Source organism: Puntigrus tetrazona, chromosome 20, assembly GCF_018831695.1.
Source record: "Puntigrus tetrazona isolate hp1 chromosome 20, ASM1883169v1, whole genome shotgun sequence".
NCBI classification, from domain to species: Eukaryota; Metazoa; Chordata; class Actinopteri; order Cypriniformes; family Cyprinidae; genus Puntigrus; species Puntigrus tetrazona.
The window spans coordinates 837,375-860,492 of NC_056718.1; the positions used below are offsets into that span (position 1 = coordinate 837,375).

Consider the following 23,118-nt stretch of genomic DNA (forward strand, 5'->3'; position numbering starts at 1 on the left):
TGGAGGAACGTCAGTTCAGAAGCTCTGCTGTTTTCTCAGTTGGGCTCAGGTTTGCAGGTCGTGTGCACACTCTTTCATTTCAGCTCGTTACTAATACTCTACAGACAAAACATCGTTTTTGTTGTTGTTTGAAATATGTGTAGATTTTACTTACATAAAATGTTTTTGCCTAGTGCAAATAAAACTTTCAAAATGCACATTTAAGTGTTTATTATTTATTGCACCTTATCAATGCGTATTTGTAAAGGCAGTGAGGCAGCTTTTTCTTCATTTTAGCAGCTCTTTAAAACCGTTTTGTTCCCGTTTATATTCAGGTTTTAGTGAGGGGTTGTCCATATATCATATTACATATAAATACTGTGTGAACGCTTTATACCACCAGTGTTTTCAGCAGCTAATAAATGGTGAGTTATTCTATCTTCTGACTCAGATCAGATCTCAGTGTGGACCCAGCTAACATCTCACTGGAGTGAAACGTCTGGAAACATCATGATGACCGAATGAAGACAGATAGAAAGAACTTATTAAAACTGTTTTTAGATGCACTTTTGCACAGTACACTTTATACGCTTCATTCCTAAAACTTTTTGAAGTGCCGGATGTGAGGAATGATTCAAATATAGTAGATCTCTAAAATCCATCTTCAACTCAAGCATGAATTTTGAATCTGACTATATGCAGGTACTACTTTTACATCCCTGGTATGTCCCTGTGCTGATGACATCATCTGTAGTCTACGTAGTGATTGGTGGAGTTTTTATAACGTGAAGTAACTTAACCGCGAGTCGCCTTATTAGGGAAGTGAACACTTGAACGTGCATTAGCGTAATGAATCTGCCTGAAATGACGGGGAAAGATGTGATTAAAGTCTACAGTGTTTAGTTTTTTAGTCTGGCTCGTGTAAAATTAGTTTAAATGTTTTGGACGCTTGGTGCATGGGAAGGAATTAGCAGCCCTTCTAGTGTCAGCTAACAGAGGTAGAAATAGTAAACCTAGGCAAACGAGAGATACCTCCCCTAACTCAAACACAGCTCTAGAAAAGTGAAGCCATGTCTGAACGGCTAAAAGCAGGCTACTTTCAACGAAAGGTCCAACATGTTAGGAATGCTTTTAACCTGAAGTGTAACGCGTCTGTTAAGAAGAAATTACTTAATTTTATCATAACCCACATATCCCAGTATTTATATTGTAAAAACACTGCCAGTGTTGACCCTTGTTTCACCCGTTGCCCGTCTCGGTGTATTTTGTACGTCTTGGATTTCAGTTGGCTCTTCTGTAACAGAACCTGGGTATATTTTCCCACCACACCAGTTCCTCCCTCAATAACCCCCTTCACACAGAGCTTACAGTAAATTGCTGTAAAATTAGCGGAATGCCTTTACTGGCGAAGTTCGTTTTTGTTTCAAACATTTCCATTGATGCAGTGCTTTTGGCCCATTTTGCCTAAATACACAGTGCCCTGAAAGTATGTGAACACTTAAGTGCGTGACAGTTGTTCGTGCTCAACGCAGGTTGAAGAGCCTTTTTAGCGTTACAAAACTATTTCAGTCTGGATTCGTCGATCGCTGATGGATTTGTGATGCAGAGTTTTTCAAACAGAAGGAGCGAACACAGACCGGATCTCTTTATATCCAAACATTAATTTGGCCAATAATTGTAATAATCCAGTGAGATATTTGTATAACAGCCAGTGCTCCACACAGAGATCTGATCTGATGAGCTGGTGTGTGTGTGTGTGTGTGTGTGTGTGTGTGTGTGTGTGTGTGTGTGTGAAGAAGTTGACTTATGAGGACCTTACCTTACTTTTCAAAATGCTTAAGGACAATAACAAATACCGTCTGTACAATATAAACACTATTAGGCCTATGGAGAGTCCCTGTGTGTGTGTGTGTGTGTGTGTGTGTGTGTGTGTGTGTGTGTGTGTGTGTGTGTGTGTGTGTGTATCAAATGAAAGCCTCAACAAAAACGTATCTTTCCACTGCAGAAGAAATGGAAGCAGCAGAAATCAATGGCATTCATACAGAGAGTCAGTTTAATAATGCAGAAGTGGAATTTTCTGAATGAGTATAAAGATATGCAATGTTGGGAAAAATACAGGAAGGTACTTTTAAATACATAGTAAAGCGCCAGTAGGTGTCAGCAAGTGACTTTCTTAATAAGAGAGTTATTTATTCAAACGATTTGTTCAGACGGCTCATTCATTTAAGAATTACTTCAAACAATGAATTAACTAGGCTTCGTATGTTCTAAATATAAAAACTGCCTTTTTATTCTCTCAAACACAGACGGCTTCTCAAGCCTACTGCTTTCAATAGAGCCGCTTTGAACTAGTTTGAACTGATTTGTTTACTAGATCCTCGACTGAAACGTTGATTGCCAGTTTAAGACATTTCTTAAAGCTTTTGCTCTTGAACGTCTGTCTCTTGTCTGCATCTCTTCTCCAGCTGCCTCGCTCCTCACAGTCTTTCCTGGGGGTTTTAGGGAAGATTTATTGCGTTCAGCTATTCGTGTGATGGTCCTGGTTTTGTCTGATGCGGGACACGACTGAATGTTGCTCATCAGAGTGGTCATGCGTATGAAGAAGTGTGTGTACACCGTATACCTACATCAGCACATCCTCCCCAGCACATTCACATACGGTGGTATTTACACGGTGCTTTAATGAAGTGCTTGATTTCTGTTTTTCTTCCTATTCTCCTCATCTATATTTCATGTAGTCATGTCAGCCTGCGTCTGATCACTCGCTCACGCATGAAAAAAGTACTTCACTCATATTGCGTTCTTATGACTGAGAGATTAATAATAATTAGCATGTGTTTGATGATGTCAGTGATGTTGTGGATCTGTCTGTAATCACACCTCAGTGCTGCAAAAAAAAAATTTTCTCTGCAAATATCTAGACATCCTTAAATCAAAATACATTTACTTCATGCAAAATGATGATCAGTAGGTAAAGGACAAATTCTAATTTTGTACATTTCTAATAAAAAAGTAGTTTAGGTCGTTTGGGATATTTATGATAATGTTTTGACATTGAGGTATTGCTGAATCTCATTGGTTCCCTCTAGGCCTCTAGATTCAGAGATCATATGTGACCCCGGGCCGCAAAACCAGTCTGAAAGCTGAATAAATAATCTTCCCATTGATATATGGTTTGGACTGTATTTAGCAGAAATGCAACTATTTGAAAATCTAGAAAAAATAAATAAAATCACCTTTAAAGTTGTCCAAATGAACTTCTGCATTTTACTAATCAAAAATGACGTTTGATATACTTATTGTGCGGCATTTAGAAAATAGGTTTAATGATTTTTGGAATAAAAGAATGTATTTTATTGATTGATTTTGACCCATACAGTGTATCGTGGTCTATTTCTCTGATGGTTTGGGCTAGTTTGGTTCCCGATGGGCAGGTTTGTGATATTGCTCTTCATGACACTAGAGGTCAGTGTTGATTCTTTGAACTGCTTTAGGTTTTCGTACACTATTCTGTACAGTCAGTCTTTGTCTCTTGCATCATTTTGAGTTTTTTCCAAATATCATGAGGACTGCAGTAAATCTGTGATCTTTCACCACTGGCGTTGTTTGGCACGGTTAGCGGTCACTGAGGTCAGTGCTTTTGTTTAGGTGGGTCAGTTCATTTCCACGAGGTCAGAGTCATCAGGGAATACGCTAACATTGATGTTTTCTCTAGCAGACGTCTGTACAAAAATAGCTACTTTTAAATCACCCCAAAATAATCAATCCGTAACGGACGGATGATTCGGTCGGGCTGGAAATCCTTCTTGTGAACACAACAGTAGATCAGGATGGATTGAAAGGAGTGTTCTGAAATAATGACAGTAAGCACGTAAACACTTGAATGCTACGATCTTCTGGGTTTATCGGATTCAGAAATCCCTTGCACAGTGTTTTACATCCTGTGAATCTACGTTTCTTCTTATCTCATGATTTCTGAAGTGGTTACGTGAATGTCAGCTTCCCCCCTCATCCTGTAACTCTTTATCATAGCGGCTTGATTCACATGTAAATAAAAAGGTGAACCCGATGGCAGTGTTTGTTACACATTAACACTTTCAGAATCTGGAATCAGATTGGATTCATTCTCGGATAGCGCTATGATTTAAGTAGCGTATGGCTAAAATGGATTAGAAGCATACGGTGCGAAAGTATTCATACCCCTTCATTTTTTTCACATTTTGTTAAACGGCTTTAAATGACTTATTCCCTCACATTGATCTACACTCCATACACCATTCTGACAAAGAAAAAAACTTCTTACAACTTTTCTAAATAAATAAAAACTGAAGTACCAACTAAATACTTCTTAATGATGAGAAACAAGCTTTGATGAGACGAGCTTTGCTCATCATTTGGCATCTTCACTTCATAAAATCATTCTAATATTATGATTTGCTGTTCAAAAAACATTTATTGTTGTTATTATGTTCAGTCTTGGGGAACTGAGACATCTAAGAGACATTGGTCTCCTGAGATGCTTGTAAGTTCATCAGAGGCTGATCGTGCTCATCTGGACCGGCACACAGCTGCACTAATCACACTAATCAATTAGATGAACGTATTATTTGCTTCCCGCAGAGGATTGCTGAAGTGTTTCCTGTGCAGCAGAGATCTCTTCCCTCTCCGGTCCGCCCACAGATCTCTGGTCGTCTTCTGGCAGAAATCACACACACGAGGGAATACAGGAGCGTTTCCTGACCGCTGTGTGAGACTCTGCCAGACGCACGAATGACCATCAGGGAGAGAAGGATGCTTTTTGGCATTTTTCTGAAAAATAGAGACAGTCTCATAATTTTGAGGAGCATTTATTTCTTTCGTTGGATTGCATTGCATTAATAGTTTGGATCATTTAAATATTATCTTGCTCTACATTTACATTAAAAGCATCAGAGCTCCGTATGACAGAAATATCAGCGTCTGCAACATATTTTTACTCCGTTTGGGCTTCTGAACTGATCTGAGTGGCTTTCCCTTCTTGAATGTGAGATACATATATTTATTTAATACGCCAGACTTAATACATTCGAATCTTTTTTTATCATGTTGTCCTGTCGTAACAGCTGGTTACAGTGTTATTGTGCCATGATTGCTTCATAGACGTGTTCTTTGCGGGTTTATGGTTAGCTCCCGTCATGCGGTCATTGTTGAGCGCTCGCGCGCACACACACACACACACACACACACACACACACACACACACACACACACACACACACACACACACACACGTCTCAGATAAGCTCAGCTCTCTAATCCTCTATCTCAGCTCATCCACATCACCGCTGAATGCTCCTCACTTCTGCTTCTTTCTGCTCTCAGAACTGGACCTATTATTCAGGAAAGATGTCTCTCATTCAGTTTGGTGTTCAGTTCACATCGCAGTGCGTGTCATATTTTGCCTCACACTGCTTTGCTCTGTCTCCCACAGATATTCTCTGTTATGAAATATAAATGCGTGAATGCGACCACGAAGGGCACGACGCAGTGTGATTTATTCTGATTCACTACAATGTTCATTCATTCCTATCTGTCTGCAGCTGAAGCCCTAAACGCGTGTTGCTTAAAATAAATGTTAACTGAAAATAAAACTTATTTTACTTCCCCTAGTTGCCAAGGCAACAGTCTTTATTTTTGTTTACTTATGTACTTGATGTACCAAAATGGCTAAAACCGAAACCATCTCTTTTTTTCACCGCAAAATCAATACAATTACAATAAAAATAAATCTGAACGTAAACTATAGTAGTATCTCAGTGATGTACATAAACAATCTACTTGAAATGTGCTTCCCAGACGTTTATGAGCAGTGGTTGATCCTTTAACTTGAATAGGCTCATTCCCCAACATTTAATAAGTAGATTTTTACCATTTTGTACGGCCGACAACACTTTTAGCGTAGCTTAGCATAGATCATTGAATCCAATTAGACCAGTAGCATCAAAACTTGAGTCTGATTGACTGAATGTAAGTCACTTAAAGCTAACTTTATTACACTTGTATAAAATGATTATTACTTGTGTTATCATGCTGATATCAAAAAGAAAAAAAGACGGCACACTTTGTATGATCTAGATTAAATACTATGAACTATATTAAATCTGCCGATTGAATCTAGACTTTTAATAGACTAATGAATGGTGTGTGTTCTTGTGATGTCAGGTTGTATATCATTACTACAACGCTCAGCTGAAGATGTACTGTAAGCCGTGCACACTCCTGTAGTATGAGCACTCTCAATGAACTCAATGCCAGCGTCAGTCACTGTGTTAGATGTCATTCTGTACAGTGGAAAGGACCACTTCAAGTTAATGTACACGTGTATGTAGCTCATCCAGGTGCTTTTATGAACAGCATATTACTCAGTTCATATAAATAGTCATGTTTGGAAGTGCTAAACTGAATGTCTAAATGTCTGTTGTGGTGCCAAAGTAGTTTGGTTAAAGGAGTCTTTTCATCTAAGGCTTCTCTGAGCCTGATCAGAAAATCTGGGATAAACCATGTAGTATTATCAAGATACTGTCTTTTATTTTCCTTTTTCTGTTTTCGTTTTTGTTGTGTGTTTTTGTCCTTTTTCGGTAGGTTTAGTTTATGGATGTCTGTTTATTTTCAAGTTAAAACGATATAAAATGAGAACCGTTGCTATGGCAACTAGCAGTAATTTAGCAGTAAAGCTTTTTAATATTTCTCTCTTTTTTGCTGTCCAAATTGTTTGATGGCTTTAGTATTTTAGTATAAACAGCCATGTCTTCGACCCACTTCACCTGCTAGTGTTTTCCAGCAGGGTGCGTGAAGACACACAATACAGTGAATGAATGTAATCCTGATTGTTGTGCTGTAACCGTCTCATCTCACACGCTTTATACCCGAAAACAGCCTCGTGCAAAGCACACCTGGGACTAATAAAAGTGAGTGAAAACAGATCAATTACACTCTGTTGATATGACTCAAATATCTTTAGTGCTGGAGGGATGAGCAGTGGCTGATGGGTACATTTTGCTCTAATGTTCCTCTCTCGGTGACCTTCACACCGAACATGTGTGCTCCTCTCATTCTGTTCAGTCCACTTCATAGGGCCCTGGGGTCTGCTTCATCTCGGATTATTAGTGAAGGTGTTACTGTATTGTTCAGACTGTAATAAATATATTTATATATATATATATATATATATTAGTCAACATTTGAAATAGATCAAAACCTAAAACCAAAATGCTTTTTGATCCACTTCAAATGTTGGATACTGTATATAACTGCTAGTCTGCACAGTGATTATGATGATACAGGACAAGTGCCGTATTAATATTGTTAACTAAAACTACTGATGATTCAGACGCAGGTTTAGTGGCAGTCTGGGAGTTGAACCACTTTGTCCTTCATGAGATTAAAATGATGTGGTCCAGAACTATTGACTGATGCTGCTATGAAATGAGGAACGGCGTGGCAAGTATATTTGTGTCAAAGTAGCGTTGTCTGTGGAAGCCGTGGAGTATATATAAAGTCTAAACTAGGTTGCATTTTCTGAGGAAAAAATCTGAATGGTGAGATACAGTATGTAAATGTTATAGGTTTAAATAAAAGTTCATGCTGTAACTGTAAGGTTACAATATATCCCCTGTGAACGCTGTATGGGAATATTACGTAGACCTGCTGTTTAAAGGGAGTATGGTAAAAGTAGAGTTAAAGTGAGCTTAGTATGTGTTCAGTATTTGATTCTGACATCCAAAGACACGTCAGGACTGTTTTATTTTCCCTCTAATTCCCGGTCTCCTCCACCACAGCGAGATCTACTCCACATTGATCTACAATATGTTATTGATTGGGTGCTGTTATCGATATCAGCTGTTTTGCAAACAACCGTTAGACTTTGACCATGACGACAATGTATGCAAACAAGAAAGCAGTTATCTGAGAAGCAGCTTCTTGACCGAGACGCCCTGAACACACCCCGCTCAATCTCTGCTATCACCACAGACCTCTGGACCTTCTTACTCTGGTTAAAGCCTCTTCCGCTGAAGTCTGTGTGAGATGCTCTTGGTTTGTTGCTGTTTGTCATACTTTGCGTCTTACTTTCTGCAAGTTGTCGTATGTACAGTATATATACATCACAGCGTTTCTGTAGTGCCATGGCATACAAACCAGCCAACAGACTTAACTACTAGTCTGCACGATTATTTCTTCAGTGATGATACTTTCCGAAGCTGAAATTGCTGACTAAAATATCAACAAAATCTGGGCTGTAATAACCTGGAGCAGTGTTTAATGATGTGTTGTTGCCCTGGACTTTGGCTTCATAAAGTATAAACTGTGGGCTCTTTATGCTGCATTGCTTAACATTTATGGCATTAGTAATAGCGTGAGTCAGCAGCGTGTGACAGTTCTCAGAGTAAGCAGCAGCAGAGACACGTCTCACATTGTGTCCGGCCTCAGACGACCGGCTCTAACGCTGCCAGATTTCAGGGGGTCAGAGGAGCTGTGCTGAACGCTGTGTGAGGGGTGCTCATGTGACCGGGGTCACCGGGCGGCTGCTCTGTGTGTTTGTGTTGGGTGTGGATGGCTTTGGGATATGGGTATAATTCCCTTCAAAATTGCATGAACAGTGGTCACCCAAAATGTTCATTCACTCACCCTCATATCATCCCAAACACAAAAGATCATTGAAGAATATTGGACACTGAATCGTTTGGTGACTGTTGACCTCCATTGGAAGAACCATTTTCTGAAAATATTGAATGTGAGTTAGAAGGATGTGTTTTTATGTTTTGAATCGGAATCAATCTACTAATGACTTCCTGTACAATGACTGAACGATCGGCCGAGATGAGGAAGAAATTGAGGGCAAGACTTGCATGACAGAGAGGCACATTTTCCACAAATTCTTGTGTCCAGATGTTGGTTATAAGTTAATTTTGATCGTTCTTAGTGATGATTTTCATTACTGTAATACAACAAGGAACACCAATCTGCCTGGACGCAATAATCAGTAAAGACAGGAAGAAAATACATTTGCTGGAAACTGTGTCCAGTCTGTTGTGTGTGTGTGTGTGTGTGTGTGTGTGTGTACACCTACTTAGGCTTATTTCTGGGTCAAAATTGTACCCAGAACTGAACTAAATCTGACTAAACTAGGTCCCTATGAGATATGTTTTTTTATATATATATATATATATATATATATATATATATATATATATATATGTTTCATTTTATTTATTCTATATCTTCAAGGATTGTTTTATGCCTTCATTTGATTTCCACCGTAATTAATTTGTAGTGAATAATTATTATATTTTTATTCATTTAATTTATTAGACGTGTTTTATTATAAAAATGTAGTTTATCCATTCATTCATAAAACAGAAAGTCACTGGATGTCTCTATTTACTGTAGATGAGTGTGTGTGTGTGCACCAGTATAGTTAATGAATTGTTAAACCCTAATTGTTATCCGTTATTTTGTCTGATAGTGTAATTAGTAATGTAATGGCTTATAGTCACTGTGGAGTGTAATACGAGGTAGTTTAATTGTCAGAGCGTTTGATGTCAGATTACACTGTGATTAATGAAGCGAGCGCACACACACACACACACACAAACACACGGCTGTTTTTATTTGCACAGAAATCTCTTGCTCTGGATTATGAGTGTGCGAGCAGCAGACAGATGTATGTTTTAAGCTCTGTTAGTTCGCTAAGCTCAAACACACACACAGCAATAAGCCGCTGTCCATTCCAGAGCAATTATTCAAGCTGGCATGAGGATGGAGGCGGAGCTACAGTCGGCCAATCTCCCACCAGCCCCTCCACACACACACACACACGCGCTTGCATAATCGCGGTGGAGCGAGAGACGGTCGCACGCTCATGGCTGGATTGTACCGCTGCTCCTGCGCTTGAGGACGAGAGGCCAGACAAAGGCAGGCGTGATGGGGCAGCTGTGCTGCTTCCCTCTCTCCCGACCGGAGGACAAGCTCAGTAAGTGTGTGTGAGCGCGTCGTGAGCGCCGGGGCTGGATGCATGATGCTGGAGCTGGGGGGATTAGCCAGATTTCCTGCGCTGATTGGGGTCTGGCTGAGGAGGAGTACTGTGCTCTGGATGTGTGCGTCAGCAGACCCGCCGGAATACCGTTTAGATGCCTGGTTCGGTCTACAGTTAGGGTCAGGATCACGATCAGAGCAGTCTGTGATGGCTGTAGCTTTAAACGAGGAGAAGTGTTGTGGAAGAACTACTGTGACATCTTTCTCGTTGTAGTCTGCTAGTCGTGCTTCACTGTTGTCTCTTTATAGAGTGTGTGTGTGTGTTGTGTTCTTGTCATTTCATTTTGCGGTTTCTATATGTGATGTGATCAATATGTGGTTCTATATGTGATTTGCTTCAAGTGGAATTGAGTATCGTAATTAGAAGTGGGAAACTCATGTGATGTTGAAAGGGGTGTGTCAATTAAAAACAATTGCAGAAACAATGATCTGTAAAATAAATGATATGCAATACACCTATAGATCACTGAGTAGGTCTGTAGTGAATTATGAATCTATTCAATCTAATTTCATGTGTTTTTGTGTTTGCTGTACACCACATACATTTAGTTGTGATACCGAGTGATTGAAATGAACATTTTTCATTATTTTGAATTTGGGTTTTACTTTTGCCGTTCCACAAAGAACCCTTTTAATGGAATTTATTTCTTTATTTAATATCACTTTGTTTAAAGCCGCATTTGTTTCATCTTGCATCTGAAAATCATTATTTGAGCAAGTACATAACAGCCAGTGTTCAAAACTATTGCCTTCTTTTAGTACGGTACGGGTAGGTTTTTGCTGGAAATTCAAGCATCAAGCATTACATCATGTCTGTAAATATAAAGACGTTTTCCCGAATATTAGACTGTATGGAATGTGAGGATCCTGCGGGTGGAGGGTTTCTCGAGGCAGCTAGAATAAAAAAACATGTGAAAATTGGATTTGTATTTTAAAAACAACCAGCTCGAAGGAATAATAATGACCTTTTTGGGTTTCTAAATATAGATTTCAAACGGTGTGACATTTAGAGTCTACACGCTTATACAGACTATATATGCATAGTCATGAAATGCTGATGTTGATAACATTAATAATTTTGAGAATAAAGTATAACAATAATAATAATTGGCAGGGTTTGATGAGTTTTATTGTGCTTTTTTCCTCAATTGGTCAGAACAAAAGTGGCAGATTATTACTTGTTCAGATGACAATATACGGACAATATATGGTTATTTGGGTCTTGTATGACGAGACATTGCAGATTTTCAAACAGAGATGGCAACAAAGAGGAAAAATGCACAGACTGCAGCTTTAAGGTCTAATTCCCACTATTAACAAATCATCAGCGGTGACTTCTCCTTCAATGAAATCTTAAAAATTGCTGCTTATTAAGAGTTAGTAAGACAGTTGTTTAGATTAGGTATGGGGTAGGATTAGGGATGTAAGTGTGGTCATGCAAAATATGTGCTTTATAAGTATTAATAAACGGCTAATATGTTAATATTAGGCATGCTAATAAGAAACTAGTTAACAGTGAGAATTGGTCCATATACTAAAGTGTTACTGTATTACAGAATTACTGTAAAAACCATGTAGCATTGCTGCCATGCTTAGTTTGGTGCAAGCTTCCTGTTAGTGTCAAAGGAACACAATTCTATGCTATTTAAACATTAGCATGCACCACAGAGAGGGGCCCCCACAGCGCTGCGGGGCCCACAGCAGTCCGTCATTGTTTAGAAGGGCCTCAGTCTGACGGCGGGGAGTGCAGACGCAGCACATGGTGCGCACTAAAGCTCGTGCCCTACTTAGAGATCACATGATGGTGAGGAGCAGGCAGTCAGGCGTGAGAGAGCATGGGAAGAGCTCATGGGGCGCAGATATACAGTGTGTTTATGAGGCTGACGGGGTCACAGCGAGTGTGTGTGTGTGCGTGTGTGATGCTCTCCGAGCTGCAGCTCTGTGTTAAAGCAGTGGGATGCATATAAATAATAGACAGTGACACACACACTCAGCATGGCCTTCTGCGCGTTCACACGCCGCTGTCTGATGTCCTGGAGATGAGGAACACAAACACACACTCCCCACCTGCGGAACAGCGTTTGATGCTGCTCTCAGTAGATGAACAGAGGATGATGACTTTGTCTGCCGCTCTGTGTGTCTTCTGTTTGTTGAGATGAAGTGAAGGACAGTGATGCATCAGAGCAGAAGCACCAGCCTTGAGCTCAGAAACTGTGTGTGTGTGTGTGTGCGCTTGCATGTGTTTGCATGTGCGCCTGTGTGTGCACGCTTGCGTGAGTGTGTGTGTGCGCATGCATTTGGGTAAGGTCAGATTTGATTACCTTGTGCGGTTCTCTAGAGATACAGCACACACAGATAAGAGCTCCCAAACTCTCAGCGGCTCGCCAGAAATAATGCTGGACACGACTGCATATGATTCACGTTTTTTGAGCTGAGGCTGATTTGCCAAACTTTCAGTTTTGAGACTAAACTAAAAAGCGTTATGAATCACCAACAGTGATCTGTTTGCAGATTGAAGGCTCGTCCACACAAACAAACCGAGGGATGTTGTGACGGTCAGTGCTGATATCTGATATCAGACGATGACCGGTGCAAGGTTGACGGACATAGTGTGCACCACAGCGGCGGACAAAAACACTATAGGAAGAGAGTGATACGCTATATAAAGTTTTTAATCCAATTATAATATTTTCACAAATTAAAAAAGGTCCCACTACTGGCACTCATTGACCAAACAGAAAACTTAGACTTAAGACTTTGGACATTGGAACTAAATTACCAGTGGTGCAATCCAGTCCACAGCATATGATTAAAATCAATGATCAAATGCAATAAAGTACAATAATAACAATGATAATGATATTCAAAGACCAGTATTCACGGTCAGCATTAAGAAAAGCTACTGCTCTTGGATAAAAGCTATTGGCCTGATGGCTGATGTTGATCATTTAAATACTGTCTGTCAATTCAAGTTAAAAATGTTTGGGAATTGTTAACTAAGGCCTTGACCACCAAGAACGAGGCAAATTGTAGATGATGAAGACCTGTTCACACCAGAAACTAGAAACTGTTGTCAAACTGAATGAAAACCAGTTCAATAGATGGGGCTAATAGGCAACCAGATTGACTCCAGTGCATTAGATGGCTGTAAAAAGTGGCATTTTACCCATTTAGGCAGTGGCCAGAAAACCTGCTTCTGACCATGTGAACCATACGAGTACACATACTTAACTTATATGAGCATTATAAGCAGCTCATAATGGTACAAAGATGAAATAAACCAATCTGGATGTAAAAAATGTAAGGTGTGAAAAGCACAGGTCGTGATAGGGCATGCTGGTTTCTGGGCAGGTTGTGCAGTAACATGGCTCTGCGACCATTCACTGGAATTGAGTTCCTGAAATAGCAGCTGGCGCTTCGCTTTCTAAAGTGGGCTGTTCCTCGATGGGAAGCACTGATGGAGACGGATCACGACACAGGAGATGAGGCTTCCTGAGGAAATACCTTCAGAGAAACACAGACATGCGTTCTACCCAAACTCAACCACACAAACCTTACATGAGGAGTCGCTTCAGGACACCTCACCTTCATCAGGTTTGGAGAAGTGCTACTCTGCAGTGAATGGGTGCCGTCAGAATAACAGCACTCCAGTCCATCAGTTAACATCTGGAGAAGACAAAAGATTAAACAAATACAGCATTAAGATGTTTTTAACTAATCCACAATAACGAGGCCTGGATCAGGAGAGAAATCTGCACAGGTTTTTCTTTCTCAAGAACAGTCCTAAACTAATATGTCAGGAGATGGACTCTTTCACTGAAGGAAGTGTTATTATGGATTATGAACACGTAGTTTTTGTGTTAGGTTATGGTGAAACACTGTAACGGTAGAAGATAAGAAATCAGTGGCATTGAAGTTTGACTTCACAAGTGTGGCGTGCTATATGCGTCTCAGTTTTTTAAGAGTGATCTGCTTGAGCATCAGAAAGCTTTTGTGACAGTGTATGAAAGCATCCCAGTGTTTTAGTGAGAATCATCACAGACACCGGAGACGCTGTTGTTGTGTCTTGGCCCTTGATTTGACGGATGATCCAATTAACAGTACTCCGTTATTGTGTTGTTGTTGTTGTTGTAAACGAGGCTCACGGTACACAGCGTACGGATATCAGGATCAAATCAATTACGGAATCAAATAAAGCTGCACAATTAAACAAGTAAGTGATGGAGATGATGCTGCAGTTGACCGTGGAGAATCAGGCTTTAAATCGAAAGCTGCAGGAGCACATGTGATGAAATAACTTTGATCGTGCATCTTCAACGTTTAATAATCACAATTACGCTATCATGGGAAATAATCAGTCAAGCGATGTCATGATTGTAGAATCAAAGCCGTCGTAATTGTGGAGAATCAGCTGATCTGACGTGATTGAGACTGAAGCATGCGCTCATGAACAGTGTTTGGGGAAAGATGCTTTTAATAGCAAAGCATTACATTATTGATCTACTCCCTTACAAAAAAAAACAATTACGTTACTTTTTATGCAAGGCAATACTTTACGTTATTTTAAGTTACGTTTTAAATCTGGCATGGGCGTACTTGTTTGCTTTTAATTAAATAGTTTTTAATGTAAAAGTGAAGTGAATATGTCTCCGGCTGAAGGAAGTCAGTACAGTAGAGGACAGCTCAAACTAATCACATGAAGGATATGACACTGGAGAAAGTCAAAACAAGAAATCGAACACAAGTGAGTCATTTTTGCTTGAATTGGATCATCGATGGTCAATAGCAAACATATTTAGGATTAAATGTTTAACACATAATTATTGCAGGTTCTGAGGAACACTGATTGTGTTTTTGTGTAGATCTAGAACTACAGTAAGATCATGTTCACACACTTACTCCTGATTTCTCTCAAAACATGGCAACCCCAGAGCTGTCAGTGAACACGTGGGAAACAAAGCAGCTTTTAAATAAAAAAAAAAGAAAAGCTACTCACTAGTTACTCAGAAAAAGTAGTCTGATGAGGTAACTTTCATTAGCTGTAATGCGTTCCCCCAACACTGAATCAGTCCTGCTTCATTCTGATGATTTGTGATGCTCAGATCACTTCAGGTTGCTAAATATGTTGTTTATCTTGCAGATCTTCTGCAAAGCAGGCAGCGTGCCACACGGACAAGTACGTGTTCCTCCCTTCATGTCTCTGTGTAGTGTACTTTGACCCCTCACTACCCTACTACAGAGGGACTAGACGCAGATTCACCCCACTGTGTTTGTCAATACTCTCATCTTATTCATAGTTTGAGGGATGCACAATATATCGCCGAGCAAATCAGTGTTTTCTTTTCTCCTCTGATGATATGCTGGAAGCAGCTAGCATCAGAGTCTGTGTCTGTTTCAGCCAGCAGTGAGAGATTTTTCTGTGGCAGGTAACAGAAGTGCTGCAGGACACGAGTGAAAGTAATCTTTTTTAAATTTAAACATTAAATGAAACGGGTCCAGATCGTTGATCTAGTTGTCTAACGTACAAAATACGATAGTGATAGTCAAAATTACAGTTATTTTACTGTCAAATTTAAAACCAAAGTACTAAAGGTTATGGCAATTATATATCAGCGTATATTTTTTTGAAGAAATTACATGCATTACGTTGATCAAAAGTGACAGTAATGACATTTCTAATGTTACAAAAGATTTCTCTTTTCAACTTTCTGTTCATCTGTGAATCCTGAAAAATGACATGCATCACAGCTTCCACAAAAATATTGTGCAGCACGACGTTTTCAACATTGATAATAATCAGAAATGATTTAGTAAATCAGTATATATATAACTGTGCTTCACAGAAATAAATTAAAGTTTAGCACAAAAAACAGCTATTTGAAATTACTATAATATTTAATATTATTTCAGTTTTTATTGTATTTTTGATCAAATAAATGCCTTGGAGAGCAGAAGAGACTTCTTTTGAAAACTTTTCTGAACTTTTAAGCAATGTGTTTGTTCGTTATCAGCTGAATAATTACCAAAATCTCAATATCTGTGCATCCCTACATTATTATTATCCCTGTTAATATTCCTGTTTATATCAATGTAATGATGAAGAAAATATCTGAATGCTGAGAAAGAACTTTAGTTGTAATAGTGACGGCCCTCATTCGCACCTGTAACACGAGGCAGATGTGTGTGATCATCCGATCCGTGTGTGTGTGTGTGTGTATGTGTGTGTGTGTAGGTGTGAAGAAGGCCCCGGCGCCGGATGATGAGGAGTTAGTGAGTCTGAGCAAGCGGCTGGTGGAGGATGCTGTGCTGCGGGCCGTGCAGCAGTACATGGAGGAGACCCAGCAGAACGGAGCCGCGCCGAGAGACGAGGCCCCGCCGGGGGCCCCCAGCAAACTCAACACCACCAAATGAGCGCTCGACCCCCGAGCCGCCCCCCGAGCCCACCGGAGGAGAGCCTCCGCCTGCCAGCGGCGTCACAGCGCAGCCGAGAGCGTTAGAGCTGAAGAGGAGGACCAGCTCTCTGCACACACACACAGAGCTCCTGTCTGCCTGACCTGCCTACCCTTCATTTTGATGATCCCTTTTCTGTTGACATAAAGCAATCAAGAAACGATTCGGCATCGAGTCTGAGATTTTCCGAATGCATCGCAATTCCGAGCTTAGTTTTGGGCAACGGATGGATGCTTTAGCAACAGCCTTCCTTAAACACGAGTGAACCTAAAACAATCATTCATAAAGTTGGAAAAGGTTGAAGCGAATCACAAGTGTGTTCGCAGCGGGCTGTGTTTACGTTAATCTGCCGTCATAAAAGTGTTCTGTGAAATTACTCTTCTTCGTCAGTGTTTGAGTGTGTAGAGCGCCATCTGCTGTTAAAATAGAAGCGAGAGAATCACCATGCATTCGGAAGATCTCCGAATCAGTCCACAAACTTTATTTTAATGGTCTCTCAACAGACTTTCTGCTGGTTATATATAACTTTCCAAGTAGAGTTCAACTTATTCTAACCCTAACTCTACTCATACTCTAATAGAGTTATTAGATATGTCGGTGTTAAGGGGAGCATCAAAATGAAGTAAACCTGTGTTTATCTGTGTTCAGAGGACGCTGCTGTCATGTTGTCATCCCAGAGAACTGCTCATGAACTGCAGGCCTGAAGCCCGATCCAAACTGCTGTGTGTTACCCTGCATACGTGTGTGTCTGACGATGACGTGTGTGTGTGTGTCGTTTGTGCTGTAGGGTGTGTGTTTGCTCAGAGCAGAATGGATCAGGAGAGAGAGCGCAGGCGGACGCGGCGAGAGGCCATAAAGACACTGTTAGCACAGGAAGAGATACGACTTAAGATCCGCCAGGAGCTGGACTCGGCCCTCGGAGGAAGTCCACATGGACACACACACACTGACTGATGCACAAACCTGCAGAACATCTCACACACACACACAGACGCGAGGCCGGCCTGACGTAAGCTTACTGTATGATTTTTGTGGGAATTCAAATGTATATGAGCTGATTAGTTTTGAGCGTTTGATGTCTATAATGCTTCAGATAAGCAGCCGCTGTGGCCTTAGAGAACTCACACCTTGTTCTATCGCTGAAGAACATACCCTTTCGGTTTCCTTTCATTCACAGATACGTACTTTCACCAAAATGTGTCTTTTTACGCTCCCTGTCCTTTTCTTTGAGTTCGGCCGTATCGATGCCGACGCCATTCATGTAATCAGTACTTCTGATGTCACTGGTTTAGCGTTTCGGTTCCCATCTGCCACTTTTTTTACTCTTAAAAATAAAGCAGGAGATGACGGCGAGTGGACGTGATTCATTCCGTGTTAATGCTGCAGGTTGAGATCGGTCTGGTGTCTCGCAGTCATATGTTGGCAGGGTTTTTCTGAGAGCTGCTCGCAGCTACATTCGCAACGCCTCCGACTTTACGTTCGACTATTTCCCCCCCTGTCCTCTGAAATAAGCATATTGCCTGCCGTCTGCTGGGCGTGAGAGAAATCAAACACATCCGAGGCTCTGGAGCTCTGACACGAGCCGAGAGGTTTATTCAGGGTGAACGTCACGGGCACAAATGAGATTGAGTTTCTTAAACCCTGTTTGGTTGTTGTTTCTCAGCAGGGTAACTCAGGAAATCAGATGCCAAATAATTCAATGAGGACAAGCTTTTAAAACTTTAAAAAATGTTAGGAATTGGAAGTTGATTTTTCTCATGGTCGATGCCACATAATATACAGTATATGATATACCGTCTGTGTCAAAGGTTTGATGTAAATCATAAATTGTCAAATTTTTTGAAAGAAATTAATGCTTTGTGTTACAAGATATTTCTGTTTCAAATAAATGCTGTCCTTCTGAGCTGTTCATCTGCGAATCCTGAAAAAATAAAATGTATCAGTTTTCACACAAAATATCAGCAGCGCGGTTGTTTTCGACACCGATAATAATCAGAAATGTTTCTTGAGCAGTAAATCGGTGATTTCTGAAGATCATTTGACACTGAAGACTGGAGTAATGATGCTGAAAATACAGCTGCGCTTCACAGGAATAAATTGCTGTTTTTTTATCAGAAATGCTAGGAAATCCTCCTGACCCCAAACAGCAGTAAAATGCTTATAATGGCTCTTTTGAACGGTTCACATGATTTTCCTCTTGATGTCTTTATACCACAAACGCTTCCAGGGACAGCACACGGAGCTCGAATGGAAGAGCTGCTCTTGCTCCGGCTGAAACCGGAGACGCCAGACCATGTCAAAACAGGAAGCAGTTTGGCCCAGACGTTTCTCCTGAGACATGAGAGGAACCACAATTAAATCACCTGTTCGCCGCCTGTAGGAGCTGCTTAAAAGCACATCTCCACGACCGATGAGATGGAGCTCATTCTCTTCAGATGAGCAGGTGTCGGAGCTGTCATAACTGCTGGTAGTCATTCTGAATGGATGCGGCCCATTCTCTGCCTGATTTTTATGGTTTCGTTTGAAGCAGTTTCTTCTGAACTGTCAATAAATCACTGATTGAAGGCTTGAAGCTCCACAGAGTAGATCTTCCCACAAGAATATGAAGTCTGAGGTGTGTGAAAGTTTACAACGTCATGTAATAACTTGTAAATTAACTCATTAATTGTCATGAAAAGCAGACGCGAAAGCAAATGCGGCCTTGGTGTTTGTATTTATAAAAATTGAATTCATATGACAGCTGATATTGTGAAAACCAATACATGTTCTCTAAAAATTGATCACTAGATAATTTGAAAATATTTTTAGTGTAAGTGTTAAAATGGTGAAATACTGATGAAGAGAAACCTAAGGACGGTGTTTTAATGCCATGAGGTAACTGAACAGAAACCGTGTGTTTGATCTGAGCGATACTCAACACGAAGAGACTGTCTATCTAATCATGATCACAGCTGCCATAAACACATACTGATGCATTAATAAGCACCTGTCCTCTATCAGCGTCATAAACTCATCGCTTCTAATCTTCAGTGTGATTCACAGTTGAGTTATGATACATGCAGCTAAACATTTATGGTTCCACCTTTGAGCCAAGATGTCAGGTTGTTCTGGAGAATCTCTGACCTGACGTAGTAATATCCGTCTCACTGCCATAGTGAGCATTTTCTATTCTTTCCTGTGGAAGCTGAGCTCAAATGCATTACAGAGAAAGCGACTTTATGCGGATATAGAGCTAAAAATGCTGTGGCGTACTGAGCTAAAATCACTTGTCATTGAAAAAATCATCAAACGTGACCAAACAACACACCAAGAGTTCATTTACAACGACTCTTATCTGTTTAATAAACCTCACTTATTAACAAGAGGGCAGGTCTGTTTTTATTAATAAGGTGTATGACTTTCTGCATGCAAATATTACAGAAGAAATAAAATCTAAACATCAAATTGAAATACATTTTTTCAGTTACTTGGTGACACACATTTAAAGAATGTTAGCACTTAAAAATCTAAGCAGATGAATGTGTTTTTGGTCGTTAATTCAGTATTTTACTGCACTGAAGCTGTAAACAAGGTTTTAGATTTCAGACACACAGTTCTCGTTGTAAGCGTAACAAAAAATGTGTGTGAAAAACCAAAGCAACAACCAGCGGTGTAAATATTTGATTCTCTTTCCTTGGCAGATCTCTAAAGGATATTTCCCCAGCTTCAGCTTTACGGCAGAAATAACTGCAAGCGCGCACACAGATGAGCCGAGTCTAAACCCTCTGCGCCTGTATTTGTTTTCAGTTATTCAGGAGGAGAAACTTCATTGGGCATGAATGTTTTAAAGCTCATATTTTACTCAGGCAGGTAATGGCGCTGGGTTTGTTTGGGAGCGCTGGGAAAGTATGTTTAAAAAAAGGTTCAAATCAGGTAGACTTGTTCTTAATGACTGTAAAATCCATCTGTGTTTTAATCACCGCTGCTCCTACGAAGCGTTGAGGAGATCCATTGGGCAGCGTTCGTGGGCTTGTTGTTACAGCATGATGTCCGAGAGAGAAAAACATCAGCTCTGACGTCTGACAGCTCTGCTCCAATACAACCCTTAAGAGGAAAACAACGCAAATCCTTCTCTCAGTAATGGACTTAGAGTGGAGGTCAATGGGGTAGGTGTAAAAGCAGAAATCTCAAGCTGGTATGCTTGTTAGATCTGTTAACCCCCCCCAAAATAATCAGTTCTATGTTCATTTGTTCACAAACAAGCCATCCAAAAATGTAAGCAACTTTATTTCTTTAACAGAAGAATTATTTTAGCTGAAACCGTGCTGCTTGGTGATTCCTAAAAAGCACTTAAGCAGCTGCCCATGTTTGAGAATAAATGTATAATGGCTTCTGGTGATATATTAAAGCAAAATGATAGGTTTGTGCAAGAAACTGAGCATTATTACCTGTAATTTTGTGAATTTGATTTACTTCTGTCACGGTTTCTGATTCAGTGATTTTAAGGTATTTGATACTATAAAAAGGCACACTTAGATTTCAGCTGATATTATTCTACTGTAACATTAAATATCTTCTTAAGCATAAAATATCCCCAGAATCCTCTGACCCGCAGCGTGAGTCTCGAACAAAGCAATGTTTCTTGTCACAGTGCATTAGTGAAGCCGCTGACAGTATATGAAGCTGCATAATGCAACTAAAGTATATCATGCTCAGGCCATCCATGCACATTAGTCTGACTCACCGCTCATAATGAGAGACAGACATAAAAAGACAAATAGAGCGAGTCTGACAGTCGGTACAGAAAAACCGTCTTTGGTGACGTAAGCGTCTAACAAAGCAGTCGCCCAATATCTGACTTTAAATCCATTAACTTATAGTTACAGTTCGCCCGTCTGGCCTGCTGACCTTCAGTTACTGTCCTCACGAAGAATGGAGCTGTCCTCATTATCAGAGAGAGCGGTCAGCCAGGTCTCCGTCGTGAATGAGGTAAAGCCATTCTCATGTAAATTGCTACATTCGGTTGACATTTGCTGTGAACGATTAACACAGACTCACCGCGAATGACCCGTTTGATCTGTTCTCTATAGTCCATCAGTTCACCAGGTCCACAATCATCTGCTGACTGTCTCAGCACTAGTTTCTCATTTGACATGCAAGAGTTGAATCATGCTTTCTAGTATGCCTAGTAAGATATTGGTTGACCTAATATTGGTTTTTGGAGGTGATTGGGACTGGTTTTGTGTTTGTTTATGGAACTGACTGATTGAAGGCATTGTTGATCTGAGCCCAGGGGTTAGGGTTCTTCTCACTGTCTGTAGCATGAGGCAGTACCTGTAACCCAGTCAGGGTGCACAGGTAGTCCAGCTGCTCCAGGCTGGTACATCCATATGTGCTGTCACAAAGAGGTTTTCTGTGTCTTCCAGCACAGTTTCAAGGTGCACAAGATGCCAGGAGACAGGCCATTACATGAGGAGAGCAAGACAGGGACATAGAAGGGCAACAACCCAGCAGCAGGACCGGTTTCTGTTTGTGCAGAGAGGAATAGGAGGAGCACTGCCAGAGCTCTACAAAATGACTTCATGCAGGCTATAGAGATGCATGTTTGAACCAAACTGTCAGGATCAGACTTTATTAGGGTGAATTGAACATGCTCAAGATGGCATGTGCTCATCGTGGTGTATTCGTGAGTCAATGAGGGGGAGGAACTCACAGGAACACATTCATGGCAGAGGTTTCCATTCTCGCTTTATTTCTGAGGTAATCAGAAATGGGATCCAGCAACCATACCGAGTTTTTAAGCCTGTCCCTGTCACCCCCTTGGCTGGTTGTCTCTATGGTTCAACCTTGTTGCTCCCTGTTGGAATGGGTGATCTCCTTCTAGGCTGGATCCCATTTCTAATGTCCCAATTGTGGTCAATCTGCTCCCCAGACATGACAGTGCTCCACTCACTGCAGAAGGGTCTTTTTAGGAGTTTACCATCGTGACATCCCCTGACTAGGTGCTTCAAGAAGCTGCCCTGGCCAGGGTGCACTACTCATCTTACACCGAGGGTGAGGTTCATGCACTTTCTGTCTATCTATCTGCTCCTGGACATGGTAGTGCTCCACTCACTGCGGGAGGGTCCTCTCCGATGCTAGGAAGACTGTATGAGTTTTCGATTCTACTTGAGAGCTAGGTGGGCTATTGGTTGTTTCGTGCCGAGCTGGATTCCTCTCTGCTTGCTAGGGGTTGAACCCTCCATTCCTTGGAGCTCCATTCAGCAGCAACATCAGGTTGTTAGGCCTCTATCTGCTTCTCTGCTTTAAACTGCTTTTGGTTGAGCCTAGCAGTGCTCCCCTTACTCTAGGGAGTTTCTCAGGAGCATGCCGCTCCCAGTGCCTGAGTCTACAGTACCTTCTGTGTTTGAAATTGGGTCTCCACTCTTTTAAGCTCTGGATCACAGTCATGCCAGGTTGCTAGGCCATCTTCTGCCTTCCTGGTGGGTTGCTTGCAAAGTGAGCTAGCTGTGCTCCACTCATTTCCTGCGAATATACTGCTTCCTTTTGAGCTTCTTTGAGCAGGTGCTCCTGAGTCTGTTCTGTGACTGCTATAGTTCACTTGGCAATACTCCCCTCACAAGGAGATTTTTCTGTGAG

The 23,118-nt window shown here is 40.8% G+C and overlaps 1 protein-coding gene across 5 annotated transcripts in view; it reads left to right on the forward strand.

Moving 5' to 3' along the window:
- LOC122324501 (A-kinase anchor protein 7-like) overlaps positions 1-19,067 on the forward strand; it is a 29,154-nt gene extending 10,087 nt beyond the window's left edge. For 3 of the 5 annotated variants that reach the window (XM_043218971.1, XM_043218976.1, XM_043218975.1), the window contains 2 exons: positions 15,191-15,226; positions 16,283-17,428. In XM_043218971.1, the coding sequence (XP_043074906.1) occupies positions 15,191-15,226; positions 16,283-16,461 (215 nt within the window). In that variant the 3' untranslated portion in view covers positions 16,462-17,428. Of the gene's footprint in view, positions 1-15,190; positions 15,227-16,282 lie in introns of all 5 variants that reach the window. The other 2 variants (XM_043218974.1, XM_043218973.1) reach the window with 2 other exon arrangements.
- The last annotated feature ends 4,051 nt before the right edge of the window (positions 19,068-23,118 follow it).